Source organism: Polypterus senegalus, chromosome 4 (assembly GCF_016835505.1).
Source record: "Polypterus senegalus isolate Bchr_013 chromosome 4, ASM1683550v1, whole genome shotgun sequence".
Lineage (NCBI taxonomy): Eukaryota > Metazoa > Chordata > Cladistia > Polypteriformes > Polypteridae > Polypterus > Polypterus senegalus.
This window is the reverse complement of record NC_053157.1, coordinates 40,887,235-40,911,737: the sequence shown is the minus strand read 5'-3', so window position 1 is coordinate 40,911,737 and position 24,503 is coordinate 40,887,235. Positions and strand designations below refer to the sequence as shown.

The 24,503-nt window shown below is 33.4% G+C and overlaps 1 protein-coding gene across 3 annotated transcripts in view; it reads left to right on the top strand.

The window, feature by feature from the left end:
* nnt (nicotinamide nucleotide transhydrogenase) overlaps positions 1-24,503 on the top strand; it is a 140,909-nt gene that overhangs the window by 83,675 nt on the left and 32,731 nt on the right. For all 3 annotated transcript variants that reach the window (XM_039750505.1, XM_039750504.1, XM_039750506.1), the window contains exons 13-18: positions 1,088-1,233; positions 5,403-5,598; positions 9,840-10,073; positions 10,740-10,900; positions 15,879-16,058; positions 19,028-19,187. In XM_039750505.1, coding sequence (XP_039606439.1) covers positions 1,088-1,233; positions 5,403-5,598; positions 9,840-10,073; positions 10,740-10,900; positions 15,879-16,058; positions 19,028-19,187 — 1,077 coding nt within the window. The remainder of the gene's footprint in view (positions 1-1,087; positions 1,234-5,402; positions 5,599-9,839; positions 10,074-10,739; positions 10,901-15,878; positions 16,059-19,027; positions 19,188-24,503) is intronic.

Genomic DNA, 24,503 nt, shown 5'->3' with positions numbered 1-24,503 from the left:
GACATACCAAAAGGGCTGAAAATGATTTAAGTGATATGAAAATGAATCAAGAAAATCATTGAAATCTGAAAGTTTCTAAATAGATATATATTAAATGGTCTTAATTATGTGGTTATGTAGTCTGAAACAATTTGTGTTTTTGCTCATCATTGGAATGGTGAATTGTGATGTTCAAATAAATTCTGTTCTCATATAGTTCCATTCTTATTTAAAAAATCGCACAGACCCCACTCATATTTACAAATATAAAACAGCTGTAGTGTAGTGAAGAATGGCGTACAACATACTGTATACTGTACATACACAAATATGTGCAAATATAAGCATGTTTGTGATAAGTATACAGAATATCTATACTTGGGCAGTAATAGGTATACTTTAAATTTTGTAATAATTATGGTTTAAGGCTATTCATCAGTGGTAAATTAATGCAAAGCAAGTATCTTTAGAAAGTAATCCCCATTGTCCTTGAGAAAGGGCATCACTGAAATCTGTTTAACCTAGGCCGTGGAAAGAATGAGGAAATATCTTCCACCAGTGTCTTCCATCTGTCACTATGATAGTAAGTGTAATAGTTATACTTAATGTTTATGAAATATTTTAACCTGGAAGAAGGTGTAACATTGCTTTTGAGGTTAAATATGTAATACATAGGAGCCTAAAACTAGACTGGCTCTGATCCTTGAGTATATATTGTAAATTGCCTAACGGAGAAAATCAATCAATTAACAACCTGACTGTGCCTTCTTCTTTACATTGACAGTTTAAAATACAGCTAAATATAATACCCTTTGACTGGCATTCAGATAATATAATTAGATAATTGCAAAGGCATTACATTTTCACACATTTTTACTAATTATCTTAAAATATTTTAGTAGCTGTGTAAAGTTTAAAAAAAAAAAAGTTATCGGCAATGCAGATGACATACACTGTTAACACTGATTGCACTACAAGTCCTTCCTCACTTTTTAAATTGATAGCAACAGTTATATTTAGGTTATTGAGTAAAAGTTAATAAAAAAAAAGTGAGTAAGCTGTTTCCAGGTTTAGCGTAATTATTGTTTGAATAACTTTTTCCCTCCAGGTGGTTTTCTGGTCACCCAGAGAATGCTGGACATGTTTAAGCGACCCACTGACCCTCCCGAATACAACTATTTGTACCTCCTGCCTGGTGCTGCCTTTGTTGGAGGGTATGGGGTTGCTCTGCAGAGTGGATACAACATTGAGCAGGTCAGGATTGATTGGAAAATCTGTCATATACTATTTCTACTATTTGTATCATTTGTTAGAGAACCACATGTATGAGGGATTTATATTCTCCCAAGTGGTAGTCCTGCTTTTCAAAGTGCGCTGTGTAGCTTTGCAAGTAGTAATGGTCATATACAACCCCATTTTTAATTTTTTCCATGAAAATTAAAAAATTGCATTAAAATTGATCAAAGGAAGAGATGACCTATTGCATGTAAGAACTGTTTTGTAACAATTTAAAGTCTTTAATTAGCATAATTATAGTTTGTAAGAAATCTATCGATACTATTCACTCTAATAACCTTTTCAAACTTTTTTCTGAAGTTGTAGTTAACATTAACTGATTGATTTTTTCATGCAGTTTATAAACTGTCATAAAACTACCTATACACACTGTCCTTGGAACATAATAATGATAATCATGAAAGAGTAACTCTTTTAATTGTCTAACAGATCTGAATTGGTAAGCATGACTTGTGACAGATATCCTGTTATTTTTCCCTTTACTATCTATACATGCACTTAACATATCATTTGAACATAAAACATGTGGCTCAGGTCTGGCCTTTCATTACCCTGATCAGACAAAACCAGGTAATAAGAAACAGGTGGGTGGATGGAATAAAGCATACATTTAGTTAAAGCCAATATTAAAAATGAAATAAATCTTGGGTTATAATATTAAATTTAAGAAGATCAACAGTTCCTCCATAAATGTCACTTAAGGGGAAATTTACATTCTTCAATGAAAAAGAATCTAATTAGTGGCAGAAAATAGCACTTGTAATGTGCATCAAATATCCTAATTGTTTACTGACAGATATGCAATCATTAATGCTCATAAAGTGAGTGATTTTCTACCTAAAAATTAAAATGTTAATTGCTTACTAAATTTAAAGAAAATGCATGAATTGATAACTTTCTGAGGTTAAAATTTTAATCAGGAAAACAGAGACGTTTTTTATGTGAATGAATGTTATTGGGATAAAAGTTTAGTGGTTTCCAGATTTAAAATAAATAAATAAGTTTAACAAAAACTATGAACTGGTGGTCCTAAATTGGCCCCTAATGGGACCTGAGTCCAGGGTTTGTTTCTGCCTTGCGCCTTAAACTAGCTAAGAGAGGCCCTAGCAGACCCCGCGACCCCATTCAGGGCTAAGCGGGTTAGAAAATGACTGACTGACTGTCCGATCGGAATGTTTGCATTTAAGCCTCAAAATCAAATAATCTGGTAATCCAAATGGTGCTGTCACAGATGGCATAAAAGGCGGAATAGATTAATACATTTTAGAGCTAAATTGAAATTGGTAAAGATATAAAGTTGTTTAATATGGTCTTAAGCTTTTAACAAGGGTACTGTTTAGACATTTCAGGACTGATCTTTCTTTGGGCAATTATGACATGCTAAAAAAATAAGTTAATTTTATCTATGTGTAATACAAGCAAGAGTTAACTACTGAATGCAATGCCTTTGTATTTGTAAAAAAAATTGAAATTGTATTATTTGCAGGAGCAGAAAATGTCTTTAGATGTTAACTTTGGATTGAAATATGAAAGTATAGCATTTATACTTTAAGTTATAGTAGAAGTTCAGATCTTTATACCTCAAAGAGTAATAGTGATTCAATACATTTTTTTCCAGCTGCAGCCTTTTGAAAGAAAGCTTTTAAAATTTTGTTTTAATATCATTTAAGTCTATACAGTTGTTGTCTCATAAATTCCGATGTTGCACCTTAAAATGTGTGATTATGCCATCACATTACTGTATTACTCCCTTTGTTCACCTGTTTACAATGAGACTGAGCCTGGAAAGTTGTTTTATTACTTACTTGTTTCTGTGTAGAAGACAACCTCTGGTTACCTGGAGTTGTATCTGAAAGTTGAGAATTATCCATACTAACATTAAATTAAAAACAATTTGCTTATTTGTCTCTATCACGTTGCATAAATCTATTTTCGATAATTATAAATATTGCCTCCCATCTTCTGTGCCCTCAACTCCAGCCCAACAGCTACAACCAGAAATATTCTAATTTAAATTGAACAGTCAGGACACACTAAGACCACACTGGTAACACGTTAATGAAATTAGATTAGTTAGCAGAATAGCACACTTGATACTTGTAATCTGGACATACAAAGGAAATATTTTATGGGTCTGTTTTAAATGTTCTTGATTAACTAGTGCTAGACACTTTATATGTATAGATGGTGGTATGGGCATGCTGAAATTCATGCTTGGAAAGCGATAATTTCATAATTACAAATATCAGGATCAAGCCTTCATATTCTGTACAGGGGCTGTGGCCTCCTATTTGGAATTCCAACCGCCTCACACTCCACTGTAAATTGCTTCTGGATGCATCAGAGAATGCCAATTAATACAGACCATGTAATCTACAAACTTCAGAGATGCAACCCTTAGGTTTTAAAACAGGACATTCTCTAAACCCCTGATTTGCCTTGATATCTAGTCCACCTTTAGCAGAGTCCCACCTATGAAGAATTTTTTTAATATGTACAGTGCGGTAGAGACCTAAATCCTACCAGTATCTCTGTGAAGGATGATGTATCCACCAGAATTTGAAGTTCCTTATAATGCCTCTTCTACCCCTTAGTAGTACACCCTGAGGATAAGCTTGTATGGTGTTCCACCTACCATGCCTAAGTTGTGCTTAGTTTGACAGAACTTCCTTGAGGCTGTCAAGAAGTTATTATCCATGGCTTCATCAAATTTTCCCCTTCACTGCCACAGCTACTGCCTTGTTAGACCTATATTTACCTCGCAATGAAATCTACAAACTGTCCTTGTAACTTACAAACTTTTTTTCATTGCCCGCTTTCATTATTTACTCTAGATATCCCACCATGATAGGCACAAAAAGCCATTTGATTACAGCACCTTGTGGCTGCCTCTGCTATTGAAATCTTGAACAAGGGTCCATTCACCCACTATATCCCTGAACTCTTCTGAGATGGAACAAAGGCTCTTCTAGAGAGGATAATTGAACTCTGAGTAGTCACGCTCATTAGTCATTTTCAGCATGCCCCTCACCTCCATTTTGAGTCTTTCAGGTCTCTCCAACATGCACTGTATCTACTGAGCCAAGTGGTGATCATCAGTTTGCAGTTCATTTGTCTTTTTTCGAATGTCTAGAATATACTGCTTCAAATCGGATGACACAACTAAACAACCTTTAGCTCAAATTATTCTGGCATCAGTTACACTTTTGAGCACCTATGGACAATAACTATCTACAACTGAAATCTAATAATACTGTAATTTACCACTTGATTCTGATCAGGCAGGCCATTCTTATCAGCATTCCCATCTTGTCCTCCAAGTATATCCATTATTCCCCAAACTTTGTTGAAGCATTAAGCATTGAAGGCTAATATTTCTAAAACAAAAGATATGGTTGAAGATTTCAGGTGCTCCCCACCATCCACTGTCTCAACTTTAATTAAAAAGAAAACAGTAGAGATGGTATAGCAGTACACATATCTGGGAACAGTCATTGATAACAAAATAAACCTTGATCTTAACACATAGCAAATTTGAAAAAAAGGTAGTCATGACTTTTCTTTCTGAGAAAACTCAACTGTTTTAAAGTAAACAAAACAATAATGACACTTTTCTATATTGAAAATATTGAGTCCTTTATTGAATCCATTGTAACATTTTGCTTTTATCTGTTGGTTTGGCAACCTCAGCAATAAGAATATAAACCATCTTAACAACATTATAAAAATTAGCCTTAAAATTATTGGTTCACAGCACACCACTGTCACTGAAATGTATTACAAATAAGTTTGAAAGAAAACCATCTCGGTTCTGTCAGATAGTAGCCACCTCTTTTCTCTCATTTTCAGCTGTTGCCATCAGGCTGCAGGTAACAGCAACCCTGTCTACATTTCAATTGTGTCTAGTTCCCATTATATGTTTTTCTAAGTAACTACACCTCTGTATAAGATGAAGCAGATTCAGAAGATGTACAAGTATGAGAGACAATTTCATTAATTATGTATCCTGGAGTATAACCTCATGTTGACATGTTTGTCATAATAACAGTTGAAGAAATTTCTAAAAAAGGCAAATTTGAAATGGTTTTAAAATTACTTAACAAGCTTCACTGTCTTTTTTAATTCAGATGATGTACTTGGGCTCAGGTTTGTGCTGTGTTGGTGCATTGGCTGGCCTCTCAACCCAAGGCACAGCTCGACTTGGCAATGCACTTGGAATGATTGGTGTTGCTGGTGGCATAGCAGCTACACTTGGGGCACTGAAGCCTTCTCCTGAACTCTTGGCTCAGATGAGTGGTGCCATGGCAGTTGGTGGCAGTATTGGTAAGTACCTGTTTCTGGCACAGAATTTTATAGTTTAGACTTTAATTATTTAAAAAAATGTAATTTCTGAACTATATGTGTGTGCTAAGAATTTTCCAAATACATGAAGTTTCTGAAAAATACCCTGGGTACTACTGTCTGTATGGCATGCTGTACTCAATGTTTGGGTTTGTCTTGGTCCTTTTGTTTTTTGTGTATAATGCAAAGATGTTCATGTTTATTGCCATGGGTACATGGTACAATAAGAATCCTACTTACAGTTCTCACAGAGACAAGTGATCATAATATAATATGAACAACAACAAATATAGCCATATAGTTATGAAGGTTAGAATGATGGGGGACTCTTGACTCCAATGATGGAATGCTTTCCTCTTTTGTTTAATTTTGTAGTAGTCTCCTGCTCAACCCCAGACAAAGTGTTGGAATTGAAGGACTCTGAAACTTAAAGAATTAATGTTTAGGCCAGAATCCGTAAAACATGAATGAAATGTAAAATGAAACTTTTGCTTGCTATATAAATCTTTCAAAAATTAAAAAATTGAAGCTAACATGCATACCTCTGGGTATGGTTTCCGTGGGGTTTTTTTTCCAAAACCAACACAGTTCATTATGGACTTTTTTTTTTTGTTTGTTTAAACCTAACAGCTGAGTAATAATAAATGATTAAAGGTTTAGAGCTATGCATTTAAACAAAGAAACCTCACTCACACTGTATAAATTGTTCTTCAAAGTGATTTTGACTTCTTATGTCTATTGTAAGGAGGGATTGACACACTAAAGTTTCTTTTAAGCCCCTTTAAACTATCTCTGTAAGGCGATTTACACAGCTCTCCCTGCCCACCCTGGATCACAATTAACTCTCTTCAAGTGTGATGTTTCACACTTCATTTTACAGAATTGGGTGACTCCATTACTACAGTGTTAAAGACACACTGCAGACTTCAAAAGACATGCAGTTGCAACCACATCCTTCCTGCAAATATGCATTATTTTGTTTTTTATGATATCCTGTTTACCATATTTGATTGACAGAGTGTAGTTCCACACAATTTTCTTACTGAATTATACTTCAGAGAGCAATGTTTCTTCTTAAATAAGCATTTTATGTTCTGTTTATACCTGGGCACATGGCTCCTATAGTGTTTCTAGACTTTTATAGCTTGCTGTATGGGCCTAATACATATTTACCTGCCAGTTTTGAATGTGATAGCATCATACAAATACACAGAGTGCAATAGACCATAGTAAAAAATCTGAAATCGGTATACCTTTCCACTCCAACAGATTCATTGTAGTTAAGTGATACGTAAACAACAATAAATAAGATACATTATGAAAATGCATTTGGGCATAGACTACCATAGAAGTTACAAATAAAATAGTTTTTTTACTGATTAATTTGTATTTTTGTATTTGTACACATTGGTAGACTATATTATATAGTATTGTGCATTACAGCAAATATCTCAGACAATTCATAGCTTAAGACTAACTTCCCTAAACTGATGATGCTCAGCATATTATACTATGTAATCCTACCTCTGGGTAAACTGTATAATTGCTTCTGCACACTGCCCAGATATGAATTAGTAATTAGTCTACAAAGATTATTTACAACATGCATTATGTAGTTTATATTTACTGTAATATTTTTAATCCTACTTGTAGCACTTACAGATTTAACGTAAATAAATATTATTGCCTTATATCTTTCCAAGTCTGAATTTTGTCCAGGCCCATCTGTAGTGATTTTCAGACTCTACAATGTATGCCACTCTACCCAGTCTAGTTTCAAATGCAGACTTTACCATCTTGTTAGTTAAATTTTTAGTATATTGTTTATTTAAATTTTTAAAAAGCAGAAGTGACCACTGAGGGACATTATTTTTAACACCACCTAATTTGTAAAAATAATCTTTTATCTTACAATAACTGATTACTTCTTGTGTTTGATCTAGTTTTGTAGCCATCTCATCTATACATTACATATTCACTCTATTATAAATAAATCACTACCTTCTGATCTGGTACATTTATCAAAAGCTTTTTTAAAAATCAACCCGCACTAATTTTGACATTTAATTACTCCAGACGTGCTGTACAAAGCTGACATATTTTGCAGATCTGTTTTTGCACTTCACTTCCATGATCAGCCATTTCATAATTTTGAATCTTTATTAGTAAAACTTACAGCTAGACAGCATCACAACATAATTTTTCGTGATCACACATGTGTACTTGGAGTAGTTTTTCTAAATGCTTTTCTGGTACCCTGAAAGCATCATTTGGCATCTGATTCTGTCCAATTCACTCTTAAGCCTGATATCTCTGACTGTAATTTAATGCTAAGACATTCTCATTAAAGCAACTGGAAAATAACCGTCATAATTCTGATTGTGTTTTAAAGAGCCAAAATGCTGTGTCTAACATTTCTTCTCCGTCTTATGCGGCTACTAGTTTGACACACAATGCCTAAAAGAATGACATATAATTAAAAATATTTAGGCCACCTTTTATTAAAATATAGCTGGAAAGGAGAAAAAAGTAGACATTATGCGAACCCTGACTTGATACTGTGAGCCACACAGAAGCCACTTTTCCAGATAAATCCACAGCTGCCGAGAGGCTTTTTATTCTAAATGTCATGATATTAATGGTATCCTGCCACTGCCCATTGTAAATAATTAAACAAGCCTACTTTGAACCAGCCTTCCTTATGTCTGCTCTTTTGTTTTGCTCGCTATTCTCCCCCTGTCACGATCTTATTAAATGACCCCTATTCCTCATGATCCCAGTCAGGACAGTGAGCCATAAAAGCAGCCACGAAAAGGTGCTTAAACCTTTATGGGGATGAAGTGCTGGCACCCTTCTGCACTACATTATTATTAATATTTTTAACTCTTTTTCCCCACTGTCATTGCTTCTACAAATTACAAAGTACTTATGACAAAGTTGTGTGGATCTTGTAGCACTCAGCTGGTGTCCCCGCACTACAAATGTACTTTTATGTATGTTTAAGTACAGTGCCTTGCAAAAGTAGTCATTCCCCTTAGTGATTATTCTGTTTTGTCACATTACAATATGGAATTAAAACTGATTTTCATTTGAATATATTGTAATGGATTTGATTATCTGAAAAATAAAATGAATCAACCTTTGTCCTAATTAGTTTCCTGTTTAAACTTGAGGACACTTTTTACTAATACACCTGTGCTTCATACCTGGTGCTCAAAATAACGCATCTGAGTTAATAAGTTTGCTTTTTTTCTGGAAGTAAAACATGACTGTTTTTATGCATCAGTAAAATACATAATAAATAACAACATAGTTAGAAAGAATATGTAATTGTAACAGACTTTACTTTGGTAGCTTAAGCAGGTTATCCCACATCTGAAAATGAGACCATGAGAATCTGGATTAACCCTTTTCCAAACCTGAGCAGGTGCTTTTACCTTATGTGGATTTCCACATTTCCATTCTGAGTTGGTAGTAAGTAAATTGCTACTTAAGTTCTAAATGGCTTGTCAATACATAAATATGTTTTTGCAGAGATGCTCTGAATCTCTCTCTCTCTCTAGTCACTCAAAAGGTGAATAACTCACATCATGCTTATGTGTTTGACCTCGTCTAATAATGTTCAAGGAAGAGTCAGTAATCATATAGATAGAAAGATGAAAAATCATACATCCATATTGAACTTCAGCTTGCTTTTTGGCTAAATGACACACAGCAAACAATGGGACGGTAATTCTTGGGGGATAAAACTGAATTTATTGTGATTGTATAGGTCATTTGATGATCTCACTCACATAATGACACAACATGCTTGATATGTTTACCAGCAAACACTGTAAACAATGAGAACAAATAAAAATGAAAGCATCTTTGTAATCACGTTGCATAAAAACTAACAGTAATTTTGTGCAAACTGAATTAGCCCATCTAATTATAAAATGAGAATAGACTATTTTAGAGAAAGATGAATAAGGATAAACTTAATTTGTAAACTTTATATGAACCCAACAGGTTTGTTCAATGTGCACATGTATTAAAATAAACAAGTGTTTTTTTGGATTGTGTACAGTTTTGAATGCAGTTAGTTTCTCTTGATATTTTTCTCTAGTGTTAATCAAACTACATAAATTGTATTAGTTTCAGTATTGACTCTTTTTTGGAAAAAGTTTTTTGGCAAAGAAAATATTTTTAACCATTTTTTTTCCCCCATTTACATTTTTTAGGCTTGACTATTGCTAAGCGTATCCAGATTTCTGATTTGCCTCAGTTAGTGGCTGCTTTCCACAGTTTGGTTGGGCTTGCTGCTGTCCTGACATGTGTGGCAGAGTATATGGTTGAGTACCCCCATTTTGCCACTGATCCTGCTGCTGACCTGACTAAAATAGTAGCCTACCTAGGTACTTACATTGGTGGAGTGACATTCAGTGGGTCTCTCATTGCTTATGGGAAACTGCAAGGTATGTATTCAGTAAAAAGGAAATATTATTTTAATGTGACTTTCAAAAATTAGATCTTGTATTGAATGGTAAAACAAAATTCTTGAATCCAATTTGAATTTCAGTTACTCTTATGTACAGTATCTGAATTTCACAAGCTGTTATGTACAGCATCCTTGTGATTCTCCAATTCCTAATTCATTTTCATTTACTCATATTTTTAGTGCTGTAAGATAAAATTTAAAAAAAATTGTACAACATGATGCTTGAAGTACAAGATGTCACCTAAGAGAGTTTAATCAAACATTTTAGTATATTCCAGAAATTATTCCAAACAAATATACTGTATATGAAAGTATAGGTAAGAAAAGACTGAAGTATTTAATGCAAACATTATATTTAAGGCAAATAGTATACAAGAAACTCCTAAATTTTCATATTCAATCATACTGTAGTGGCTGCTACTATTTTCACACTCTTTATTTTGTTAAAAAATATGAGTTTGATTCACTTTGGTAATATATTTTAATGCTTGTGTAAGGTTCCTTCAAAAGTGTTTAGTGACATGAAACTGCCCCCCATTTGATGGAATAAGACAAATTGTTTTGTCAGAATGCACACCTCATTGCCCTTATTATGTTGTGAAATTGTTAAATAAAATCTGTCTTAATTATATTTCTTTTTAAGGTGTTTTGAATTCAGCACCCCTCCTCCTCCCTGGCAGACATGTCTTAAATGCAGGATTAATGGCTGCCAGTGTTGGTGGAATGATTCCCTACATGATTGATCCAAGCTTCACCACTGGTATTACCTGCTTGGGTTCTGTCTCCGCACTGTCTGCAATCATGGTAAATACGACTTTCATATATTTTTGGCTAGACACTACCTCACAAGTTTTTAAACCAAATAAGCTAACATCTGTTTTTGCTCTTTAACTCATAAAACCACTTAAAACACCCTTGAGAATAAAAATACAATATTTGGTTTTATTTAATAATAACATGTAACAGTAAAATAAAAATGTATACTTCATTTCAACAGTTAAGCTGGAAGATATTTGTTAAAAAAACAGTATTGTAATCGAGTTTCAACAATTTTAAATATGTAGTTGTAAAAGTAAACAGCCTGATAATATGTTGTGAAAATCTCTGTATCTTAAAAGTCTTACAATCTAAAATGTTCTTCTTAACAGATATATAAACTTGTATGTTTTTGTATATGGCCTGTTTTTTTAACAATGCATTTATGTACAGAGCTTACTTTTTGGGTGGTAATATAATGCCTTCGAGACAGAAAATGTTTTTTTCTTTGTGTCCATAGTTTAAAGTTTATAATGTATTTTAGATCAAAAAAGGGAAAGTTACATTATATGAAACAAACAAGGTATGAAATGATTTTGATAGTATAATATTAATGATTGCAATACGGTTTATAAAAATAATAAAAAAAGTTATTGTGCCATATAATAGTAATACTGCAGCGTTTTATGTCTAAACTGTTCCCCATATACAGTACATTAATAGGTGTCTCAGTTAGAGGGGAAATGTGTTAACATTAAATATAAAAACTGGTCTGTTTATTTACAATTAGTCACATTTTACAATGAAGAAACATTCTTGGATTAAATTTTGAATCTTTTCTTTTTAGACCAACCCAATTTACAGTCCTGGAATATTCATTTTGGACTTTAGATTTATACCAAAAAAGCTGCACTTGCATGTGATATAAAAAGAAATAAGCTGGTTGTAATAGTAGCACAGTAATGGATTAGTATTTCATTTTGGTTACATTTTTTGTCAGAAGTGTCTTTTAATATATTAGTGTTTAGAAGCAGGTATCCCAGTATACTGTTTGTATGCAGTCTGTTCATATGTGAGTTTTTAAATTCAGGCAACTACATATAACATGTGTTCCTTGCAGTTTGCAAGGAAATTTCTGATAAAATGTTTTCATTCTTTCCCTCATATCAGTCCACACACTCTAGGTTTCCTTCATCCCAAATAAATCTTTTGCTTTTTTTACTTTTGAACAAAGTGTACATTTTTGCTTTCTAATAACGTTTAAAGTTCTTTATTAATTAACTAATCAACTAATAATCTTATAATAATAACTTTGTATCCCCTTCATTTCTTAAGGAGCTTTTATGTTATTTTGATTCTTTGTTTGAGTTGCATCTCAGGCTGGATTTATGTTTCATCCTAGAGTGAAAACTGCATGAAATGCATGATTTGCTTATAGTGCATATGCTGTTTTCTTTAAAGACTCATGTAAATTGGTGAACACTACAGCTTTCCAGTAGTTCTTCAAAGCTATGCTCTTTCGTACAGCATTTATGAACTCCTTAGAACTGCCTTTCTATTGTGTTTCTGGATTTACAGCTACGCTGACTATCGTCTGTCAATTTAGCTGAGGTTTTGTTATGCTAGTAGTTTTTATCTTGCCTGGGTACTAATTTATAGAACTGTTAATTGTTGACTTTGTACTTTACTGATAATCACCCTGATAACTTTTTATGTGTTTTGATTGTTTTATAAGTCAACATGTATTAAGGCAGCTCGTAAATAATTTAGTACATTTAGCTGTTACATGGATTTTGCCAAAGGATGGACATGGCTTTGGTGAATACATATTTTAAGAAGAGGGAGGAACATAGGGTTACGTACAAGAGTGGAGGAAGATGCACACAGGTAGATTATATCCTATGCAGAAGAGTCAATCTGAAGGAGATTGAAGACTACAAAGTGGTGGCAGGGGAAATTGTTGTTAAGCAGCATAGGATGGTAGTCTGTAGGATGACGCTGGAGATCAAGAAGAAGAAGAGATTGAGGGCAGAGTCAAGGATCAAATGGTGGAAGTTGAAAAAGGAAGACTGCAAGGTTGAGTTTAGGGAGGAGGTGAGACAGGCACTGGGTGGCAGTGAAGAGTTACCAGACAGCTGGGAAACTACAGCAGATGCAGTAAGGGTGACAGCAAGAAGGGTGTTTGGTGTGACATCTGGAAAGTGGAAGGAGGAAAAGGAAACCTGGTGGTGGAATGAGGAAATACTGGATAGTATACAGAGGAAGAGGATGGCAAAGAAGAAGTGGGATAATCAGAGAGATGCAGGAAGTAGACAAGAGTACAAGGAGATAAGGCGCAAGGTGAAGAGAGAGGTGGCGAAGGCTAAAGAAAAGGCGTATGATGAGTTGTATGACAGGTTGGACACTAAGGAGGGAGAAAAGGACCTGTACCAATTGAGTAGACAGAGGTACCGAGCTGGGAACGATGTGCAGCAGGTTAGGGTGATAAAGGATAAAGATGGAAACGTAGTCACAAGCGAGGAGGGTGTGTTGCAGATGGAAAGAGTACTTTGAGAGGCTGATGAGAACGAGAGAGAGAGAGGTTAGATGATGTGGAGACAGTGAATCAGGAAGTGCAACGGGATTAGCAAGGAGGAAGTAAGGACAGCTATGTAGAGGTTGAAAAATGGAAAGGCTGTTGGTCCAGATGACATACCTATGAAAGCATGGAGGTTTTAGGAGAGATGGCAGTGGCGTTTTAACCAGATTGTTTAATGGAGTCTTGGAAAGTGAGACGATACCTGAGGAGAAGAAATGTACTGGTGCCGATATTTAAGAATAAGGGGATGTGCAGGACTGCAGTAACTACAGGGGAATAAAATTGATGAGCCACAGCATGAAGTTATGGGAAAGAGTAGTGGAAGCTAGGTTAAGAAGTGAGGTGATGATTAGTGAACAGCAGTATGGTTTCATGCCAAGAAAGAGCACCACAGATGCAATGTTTGCTCTGAGGATGTTGATGGAGAGGTTTAGAGAAGGCCAGAAGGAATTGCATTGCGTCTTTATGGACCTGGAGAAAACATATGATAGGGTGCTTTGAGAGGAACTGTAGTATTGTATGAGGAAGTCGTGAGTGGCAGAGAAGTACGTAACAGCTGTACAGGATATGTACGAGGGAAATGTGACAGTGGTGAGGTCTGCGGTAGGAGTGACGGATGCATTCAAGTTGGATGTGGGATTACATCAGGGATCGGCTCTGAGCCCTTTCTTATTTGCAATGGTGATGTACAGGTTGACAGAGGAGATTAGACAGGAGTCCCGTGGACTATGATGTTTGGTGATGACATTGTGATCTGTAGCGATAGTAGGGAGCAGGTTTAGGAAACCCTGGAGAGGTGGAGATATGCTCTAGAGAGAAGTGGAATGAAGGTCAGTAGGAACAAGACAGAATACATGTGTGTAAATGAGAGGGAGGTCAGTGGAATGGTGAGGATGCAGAGAGTAGGGTTGGCGAAGGTAGATTTAAATACTTGGGATCATCAGTACAGAGTAATAGGGATTGTGGAAGACAGGTGAGAAAGAGAGTGCAGGCAGAGTGGAATGGGTGGAGAAGGGTGTCAGGAGTTATTTTGTGACAGAGCAGGGGACAGAGCTGGAGGTGGCAGAGTTAAAGATGCTAAGATTTGCACTGGGTGTGACGAGGATGAACAGGATTAGAAATGAGTACATTAGAGGGTCAGCTCAAGTTGGACAGTTGGGAGATAAAGTCAGAGGCGAGATTGCGCTGGTTTGGACATGTGCAGAAGAGAGATGCTGGGTATATTGGGAGAAGGATGCAAAGGATAGAGTTGCCAGTAAAGAGGAAAAGTTGAAGGTTTATGGATGTGGTGAGAGAGGACATGCAGGTGATGGGTGTAACAGAACAAGATGCAGTGGACAGAAAGATATGGAAGAAGATGATCCACTGTGACGACCCCTAACGGGAGCAGCCGAAAAAAGAAGAAGCTATTACATTTGCGTAATGCATAGCAACTACCTGAGCACCAGTTTTTCGAAATAGAGACTGGCAGTATATTTTCTGCATTCGGCCAGGAGTCACAGAAACATAGTAACAAGTGGAAAAATGAGTTTAAGAAAAAAAGTTTTGTGTGACGACTTGGATCAATCATGTAGAGTTTTACAAAGGGCAGTTGTTTGCAACATTACTGTACCCCTGCAATCGCAGGAAGAGCAAGACACATAGTGTGAAGTGTGCATTTTCCCATTGATTACAGGTTGTTTGAAAAGGAAAAGCCTTCCCTTTCTCTTTGAATATACTGTAATGCTATTTGTTTGATGACAATAATAGGTAATCTCTCGTCATAACCTGATTAGGCAATTTGCTTCCACATGTGTTTACACATTACTTTACTTTTCAGATGTATAAAATTGAAAATTTTTTTAGGAAAAATAATAAATATTGTCTTTCTTTACTTTAAAGAATGCTATTCAAATAAATATTTGATCAACACAAAGACACATATTCAGTGGGAATATCTCCCTGAAGGAATAGAACAGAAAAAAAAACTTTAGTGAAAAATTTTAAGTATTCCTTGATCCGTTTTAAGGCCAACTGGCACCCAAAAAGAAATAATTTGTTTTAAGTTGATACACATTCTGTAAAGATCTACAATTTACTATCTACTCACCCAGTCTCTACTGGTGCATTGTGCAAAGTACTACAGTGCAAGCAAATGTTGATCACCTGTGACTTAATTAACTGTAGGTCTTATGTTTATTATCATTATTGATAAAACATTCATTCTATGGTTACACTTCTTGGTTAGGAGTCACTTGCTATAGATAATGGAAGCATCAAGTGCTATTTTGAAACATTGAAGAAAAAATGAAATGTTTTTTTTTTTTTACGGCCAATTACAATGAGTGATACAAGTATTAAAAGGGCAACATGAGCAACATGTCACCAGCAGCCCCACCAAGAATACAATATAAAATAGTGATTTTACATTTTTTTGAACATTGATATCTTGATTGTGTTTCCAAACAGGGTGTGACTTTGACAGCTGCAATTGGTGGTGCTGACATGCCTGTGGTAATTACAGTCCTGAACAGTTATTCTGGGTGGGCATTGTGTGCTGAAGGATTCTTGCTCAACAACAACCTTCTCACTATCGTTGGGGCACTTATTGGATCTTCAGGAGCAATACTTTCATATATCATGTGTGTGGTAAGAAACTTTGTAGTTCTCCTTATTTGATTTAAAACTGAAATAGAAGACAAGTCAAAACACAGGTAAAATACCTACCATTTAGGTAATTATCTTGTCAGTTTATCTCAAAATTACAAAAATATTTTAGTTGAAAACTGAAGCTTATATTAAAAATGAATAATACAAAAGTGTTCTTTTAAAACATTGCTGTTAGTTGTATGTGAATTATGAAAATGCATTACACATTGTTCTTCATGTGATAGCTGAACAGTCCAATATTGTAAATGGTTGCCTTGAAAATGCATAGCTTATGACATTTACACTAAAAGGAAATGCTCAAAGGGTGTCCTTTTATAAACCCATAATGGGTTTGATTACATTTTTCCCAGATGTCTGTTTGTGTAATTTTTTATAATAATCTAATAAACTATTAAAATGTTAAATAGCGGTACCTTAAAGTAATTTCACACAAAATCCTCTTTCATGCAGATATTAGCTGGATTTCCATTATGTTAGAATTGAACTATGCTTTTTGTAGTTTAATCATGGAATTAGCTGATTTTGTTTTTTATTAGAAGTAATGCAGAGTGGTTTAGAAATTATTTTTTTATACCTTAAGTCTAAATCCTCATTAAAACTGTTGAATAGAAATAATTGAAAGAACAATTTGTCATTAGTATTATTAGAATAGCAAAGCTTTTAAAATACTATACAGTACTACACATTTACAATTACTGTGAAAAGCATTCTTTTGTCCTAAATTTAGAAAAAGAGACTACAAGTTAAGAATTGTGTAACTCTTATTGAAGAATGGCTTATTATTTTGGGAAGGAATACATCATCTTTAATTATTTAAATAAATTGGAACATGTTCTCCCTGTGCCATCAGTACACAGTCAATAACTGTAATCTTAACTCGGTCAATTTGAAACTATTATCATCCTTATTGTGAAAGTGATGGCTCTTGCATTCCGTATCATTGACCTCAATTCATGTGGTTATTTTTTAGTCAACAATAAGCTAGAATTCACTGAACAAATAGCAATTGAAACAATGACTGTGGAATATCATATTTATGTATTTTAAAAATATGATAATTAAAGTCAGCAGTGCATAATGAATGTTTAACAGTTTTCTTACAGTTTCAATTGTGCTGCGTATTACTACTTTGACTTATTTTTCTACACTTTTCACTCTGCATATTAAATGTACTTGTTTTACTAAATACCTTTCCGTAAAGACAATTTTAAAATGAAAGAGTGAGAGACTGTATGTACAATTTGGGAACGTATTAAAAGTAATGCATTGCTGGTTTTGACCAATTATGGAATGACTTCTTGCATCAGGTCTTTCAGACTACAAATATAACATCCACTGGCAAATTGACCTTTTTCTCTAAAATCATTTTACAGTTATTTCAGAGAATTTCAGAAAGCAAAAATCACCACAAGGAGGCAGTCTCAGTGTGTGCAATGAACTAAAAGTACAACTACAGTTGTAAGATGTAATGTACTGAATGGCTTTGAAATTGAAGTGAAGCAGGCACTGTGCAAGAATTCTCTTGATTTTCTCAATAATAATATATATTTTAAGAACAGTCCTTTATGTTGCAGAAAACCTCCAGCTTTAAATAAAACAATGTTAGCGGTATTCATAGTAGAAAATTATGTTTGTGCAGCTTATTTGCATTACTTTCAGTTTATATCGTACCACATATACAATTGAAAATGAAATAGCTTTTTTTTTTTTTTAATTCTTTTGAAATATATAGTACATCTGTCTTTAAATGATAAAGATATATGCGCCTTTTCTACATTAGTTATTGTAATTATTATTAATTATTGCTAATCATCCTTTTCAATACAAACGGTACCCCAAGTTTTGGCTATTATTGTTTGTTATGTTATTCGGATACATCACTCTCATCATTATTTAATTGAAACTAAACTTGAAATCTAATCGCTGTGAGCAAACATATGTCAATCTAATACACTTAATAAAAAGAACCTGTAATTCAATTTATTCTACTTAAAACATATTATTTTTAGTACCTTAGTAAATGCCATATTAAGGGTTGAAATACTCCTTTACGATACATGGCAGACTTCTGTACATGGTCTAAATTTAACTCCGGATGAGTCATTGTGAAATGAATTTTAATATTAGTAGTAGAGATGTGGCACAATAATAACATTAGAATGATTCATATTTATAGTCCCAATATATACATATGTAGACCATTAAAGTACTGTGCTCCCAATAAATTACACATTGTTCTGTTCTCAAATACTGATAAAAGTTCATTGTTAATTAACCATTGGGCGACACTACTATGTGAAGCTGCACATTCCCTTACATTTATTTTAAAAACATTAGCCTTTGTTTCTTTTGCTTGAGTCATTCAGGCCAGATTAACAATTTGCATGATGATGAACAATGGTCAAAGAGCACAGCAGTCTACACAAATCTACAAACGTTGTAGTGGAGTGTGACAAATGATGTTTGCCAAGTTTATTGCTTTTCCATTCTCTTAGATTGCTTTGCTGAAATGGGATAGAGCATTCATTACAAATATCTCTGCAGCAGTATTTTTTGATTTGCTGTTTGTGGGAAAGTGGAAGCAGTATGTTTTGTTATGCCAGTACGAATAAAATGCATTGTATTTATATTTAAGATTTCACAAAATGCAAAAACAATTCATATATACTCTTTAAATATATAATATATTATAGTACTATAATCTATCAGTTCTCTCCACCCCATGCCAACCTCCTCGTGTATTGGCTTTGTTTTTACTTTTTTTTCAAACTATACAAAATATATTCTTAAAGTGTGCTTGGTCATTGCTGTGTTTTGTATTCAGTGTCCATCAAGCTTCATTTTTGTATTGTTTATTTGTAACTTCCCTTTGATTCAAATTCTTGTGATCATATAGCTGCCTACTTCCAACCAAAATGATTTTGCCAAATGATATTTTCTTTCTGCAGGCAATGAACCGATCCCTGGCAAATGTTATTCTTGGTGGCTATGGAACTTCATCCACTGGAACAGGCAAACCAATGGAAATCACTGGTACACATACAGAGGTTAATGTGGATCAAACTGTAGAAATGATTAAAGAGGCTCATAGCATCATCATAACCCCAGGTATTTTTTTTCTTTTCTTCACAACAGTTACTTACTTTATCATCAGTTGTTATTGAAATTTAGTGTATTACATATGAGGGTGACTAAAAAAGATTTTGCATTCATTATTTAAGAGCCGATATTTGTTTCAATAACACATCAAGATTTAATTTTAAGATGCAGTGACACAACTTTTCTTTCCATTTAAAAGTACGTTGTTAAGACAATCTCTTAAAACTGGGTTCATCAACAAAAAGAAAAAATCTATTTATATTTTTACACTTTTTAATGATTGTAGGAATTTATTATTTATCTATAAATAATAGTAACCAGATTATACTAATTTGACATTTTTCACTAAAGAGAATTATATTATATACTGCATATGTATGTGTGGTACATGAATATGGCAGACTATCACTACATATAAGAGCAAAAAAGATCAACATGAGTTGTTTCTGAACTCTTGTTTCTTCATAGTTAATTAGCAGACAGTGACAACAACCTTGTGTCTTACTTGAAGTCTGATTGTATGGTTGTACTTCGTTTTGAGTTTGGTAGAAACTAGGTAAGGTAGTTGTTTCAGATAAGAAAGAAAGAGGTTTCATGGTAAGTAATTCTCACTGATCATGACGGTAGAGAGTAGTTACGTATTTCATGTTGATCAGAAAGTAAAAAATTCATTGTATAAGTGACAATACTGAACTTGTGAAACTATTAACCTGTTTCTTAGAACAACATAAGACCTTCATTGTCTCTTCAGTGACATATAGCTTTCCGGAGCTCAAAATCAAAGTAAATGGAAATTAGCAACTAACAAGAAAGATGCATACTTTTGAAGAAGGTCCTTGCCATTTAGGTGGAAAAAACTGTAGAAAGAAAATGTAAGGGGCACTGCACAATATTGTTGTTTTTTAATTTTGGAACAGTTTTCAAATTGTTTGTAACATACTATCTATTGTACGAAGGATGTGCAGCATATCTCCATAGTAAATGTTGAATTGTTCCATTTAAAGATGTTATGCAGTATTGTTTTAGTTGTTAAGTTGCGATGTGGAATCCCTTTTTAACCCATTAATAAGTGCAAACACTGTGCAATATAAAACCTGTGTAAGTAAACCCAAATTTTAAAATGAATTCAAAAACTTAGGAATTGGTTATAAAAATTTAAAAAATACTCATGATACATATTTAAATCTCTTGAGTCAATATTTGATTAAAAAAGAGCTTTGGCCGAAGTGACAGCCATGAGTCTTTTATTCCAGGTCTCTAGGAACTTATAAATTATACATTTAAACAGTCTTGTGAAAAGTAAAAACACTTTTTTTCAGTTTTGTGATTTTTGCAAACTGGGGCATACCTAACAGTCATTCAGTTCGATTTATACTGTAAAAACATAGGTGACTTACAAAACATAAGGGTTTTTTGTCAGTATTTAAGGCAAAAGAAGTCTACAAAAAATTCTATCACAAAGCTAAACTTTTAGAAACCTGGATCAAAAAACAGGTTAGTGAGACAGTGCATATCAACATATTTACAGTTAAATCCTTAATGAATAAAAGATTGCGGGTGTAATACAGTCAAGCTAATACTTAGACCTCAACCCTACTGGCATGATGTTGCAGAGTTGTGCATGAACAAATGGCTGATAGTGTGAAGTAACAGATTAAAATTATTTCTAGTTAGGGAGTTGTTCTTTTGAAAAATCATCTGGGTATATTTCACAGCTTCTGCATGTTGCTGCTTTTTTTTTTTTTTTTAATAATTAATGTAACAGTAAAACCTGTTATGTATTGTTTGTTACATACATTTTGGGACAGATTTTAGTGATTTATTAAAAAACAAATTCTTTTTCTTAATAATTTACTTCCATTCTACTCCAAAGAGGAACACTGCAAAGTTTTCAAGAAGCACGTGCATTGTCATTAATACATGCTTGATGCATGAGACATGGTTTTCATACCAACCTTAGCAAATGAAAGTGGAACTCCCTGTTTCAGGCCAATGAGCACATTCAGCAAACAAAAATAAGGTTTCTGTTTTTAATTATTCACAGACACATGCAGGGTATAAACAGAGGGTTAATTTTGATATACTAAAATATTTTCAATGAGAAGTTTAGCAGCTGCCGTACATAGTCACATCTTTAAGAAAACATTTCTGATAAGATTTTTTATTACCATTATGTTGTCTCCTTGTTATACTGTACCTAGTACTATAATAATATTCGTTTTTGAGCTAGCAAAGTTAAGATCTTTTAGGCAGAGAGAGTGTATGCAACTGCTTATTTGGCTTGGCAGATGAAAGCTGTGCTAGTTGTTTTTTGAGATTGTTTCATTATTGTTGTATAGTGTGTTATTAAGAAAGGAGATATAGCACTGAAATTATATCAAAATATATTGAATCTTTTCTTACACAGCTGTGGATAGGTGTAAAAAAATTGTTGAAATGTTTAACTTGTGGTGTTTGGTTTTGTGTAATACAAAACAGGCTATGGATTTAAACCCATGAATTATGGTATTTGATGGGTTATCTAAATAAATGTAAACTTTAGAGTAGTATAAGTTATGTTGTAATTCAACAAATTTGGTTGCAAACCCCACCTTGTAACTAGTGGGCGTTTCAACCTAAAGGGAAATTTTTATTAGAATAAACTTAATCTTATTAGTCTGAGCAAAAACAGACAAACAAGGACACCCATCACATGGTTTCAGAATTAAAAATGAAACAAATAAAGTTGGCAGAAGATATAACTTTTAAAATTAATTCTTCAGAAAAAAAGTTCTTTCTTTCAGTTGCAAGGCTTCTGTAGTTTTACAATAATAACGTGATAGCTGTATTAGATGATTTATGTAAATACTTATAAAATATTTATAACCATATGAGGTATTACATTTCTGAAGGAAGAAGACATGCCTTTTAACATTAATATAAAAATACTTGCATGATTTTGCTACATTTTTAGAGTTGACATTTGCTTACTGCTAAAATCTAATTGCCAAAAAAGGAAAAGTTCCTGAGGTGTGTGGTTGGTTTTGATTTCAGCCCATATTGTGTAGATGACAAACCTGTTTTTAAAGACTTACTGTATTGGATGCCATTTTTATGTACTTTCACATTTAGTTTTGTTTTATTATGTGAAATGCACTATTTTTATGTGCACTGAAGTAATTGTAAAAATAATTGTACTGAGCCACAGGTTAAGTGCAACCTGGTATTCACAGTGTTTAACAAGACTTGGCTATTTCAGTGTGTAATGACATACAGTATAGTGGTCTTGGTACAATGTAAAATAGTGCAGCAAATGAACTCAAACATGTGTTCAAAAAAACATCAGAAACAGTAGTAGCATTGTAGTAAATTATTTCATATCTGCTATGTGAATAAATCTACAAATATTTATCTATTACATTTGATGGAATTAATGCATAAATTACCCTTTATATTTAAACTTACAGTATATTGGAAAAAAACTGAAATCAGGCTATCAGCATTGTTCTTTTACTTGTGCAGCTATATTTAACATAAAGATACAATAAAACAGAGATGCAGTAGGCTGCTACTGTATGTCTGCACATTATTGTCATTTTAAATGGATTCTTATAAATGGTAAAAATAGTAGTGAAATGAATTTGATGAGGAATAAATATCTTGATTCGATATTGATATTTTAAGCCATGTGTACCTATGATTAAATTTGGAAAAAGAAAGATATAAACGATATTTATCATATTACCTATTCAAACCTGAAATAACAAGTGAACTAATGCAACAGAAAGTCAATTTGCACATGTAATGTATTGGAATATATAGTAACAAGAGAATACACTGTCTACTTCCATTTCCTTGTTCTTGCTAGAGTTGTACTGCTGATGATTCAGCCTGTGCCACTCAAAAATGTCTTTGAAAGACATCTGTATTCCTCCTCCTTTCCACTACTTTCAAATCTTGTGATTATAACATCATCTGAAAATTTCAGGATGTGGCTTGTTTTAGAACTCTATTTGAAGTAACTTCAAAATATTTGGCCATCTAGTACCTGCAAGTTTCATTAGTTTATATGGCCTACATTACATTCCAACTTGTGTTACACTGTTAAAATCAACAAAAGAAGTGTTCTTCGTTCCTCATGGCATTTGGCCACTGCATAATAGAATTCTCTTACATTTGTTCCAGAGTTTTCAGTATGCTTTGTATATTCAATTGTTAAATTGAGGAAAACAAAGTGTTATGTTTAAAAAAAAAAAACAAAACAAAACTTAATAAATAAATAAATTTGTTAGAAAAACGAATCCATATTTTTTTTTTATTTTTTAATCTACAACTTAATTAATAAAAATTGGTTAACATATATTAGTTATTTATTTATTTTTTGTAATAAGTGTTTTTGGATTTTCTGTAGAAATGCAATATGTCCCAACATTTTCAAGGTACTACAGTTTATACCTTCTAAGAACATTAAGGGTTTGTTGAGAACAGACTATTCTGCCTAACAGAGATGTTCACCTAAATCTGTTTTAAAAAAATCAGTATAGTTATGTTGACATGAATTTCACATTCTGTAGATCATTAAACTAAAGCATCAATCCCCAAAATTCCCTTTGTATTAATAAGACATGGTAGTCAGAACAAAGTTAAATTTGACTGCTGCCTAAGGACGTGCAGGATATTACCTGAGATGTTAAAATAATTATGGGAAAACACTGACAGCTGTACTAAATAACATAGCTGAAGTGGGTTGTTTGAATTGGCTTTTCAGAGGAATATGTATTTGGTCATTATATAGTGCATTGAAATGAAATGGTAAATTTCAGACAGTGATCCAGACGAAAGAGAAATACAGATGTTTCCGTAGGTGATTCATCATCATCATTTTTGTTTTTAGTTTTTTTTTTCTCTCAATTAACTTTTTTTAAAAAAAATAGCATGTTGTAACCTCTATGGTTACTAGTCCTATCTTTGCTATCATTTGTTGTTAATAAAAACCACATTTAGGAACAATTTTAGTTTATTTCAGTTAATTTACAAGATTTACAAGTATTTTTTATTAAGCTATCCTACTAAAACAGTTTATTTCAGGAGTAGCAGCAGCAAAAAGTGTTAAAGCTATTGAAGCCATCTTTAGTGAATCTTTGAAGGATAAGCTAGTTTAAGATGAAAGAAAGTTCATTACGTGGCTGCACTGTAATTATGAGAGTAGAACTAAGATTAATTTCATAGTTATTTTTACATCAAATGGTTGATAACCATTTTATGTATTAAAGCTGGTGCCGTAGGAGCTTGAGCAATTCAGTTAATGGAGGTTGTTAAAGTTAAACTTACTGTACATGGCAAGAT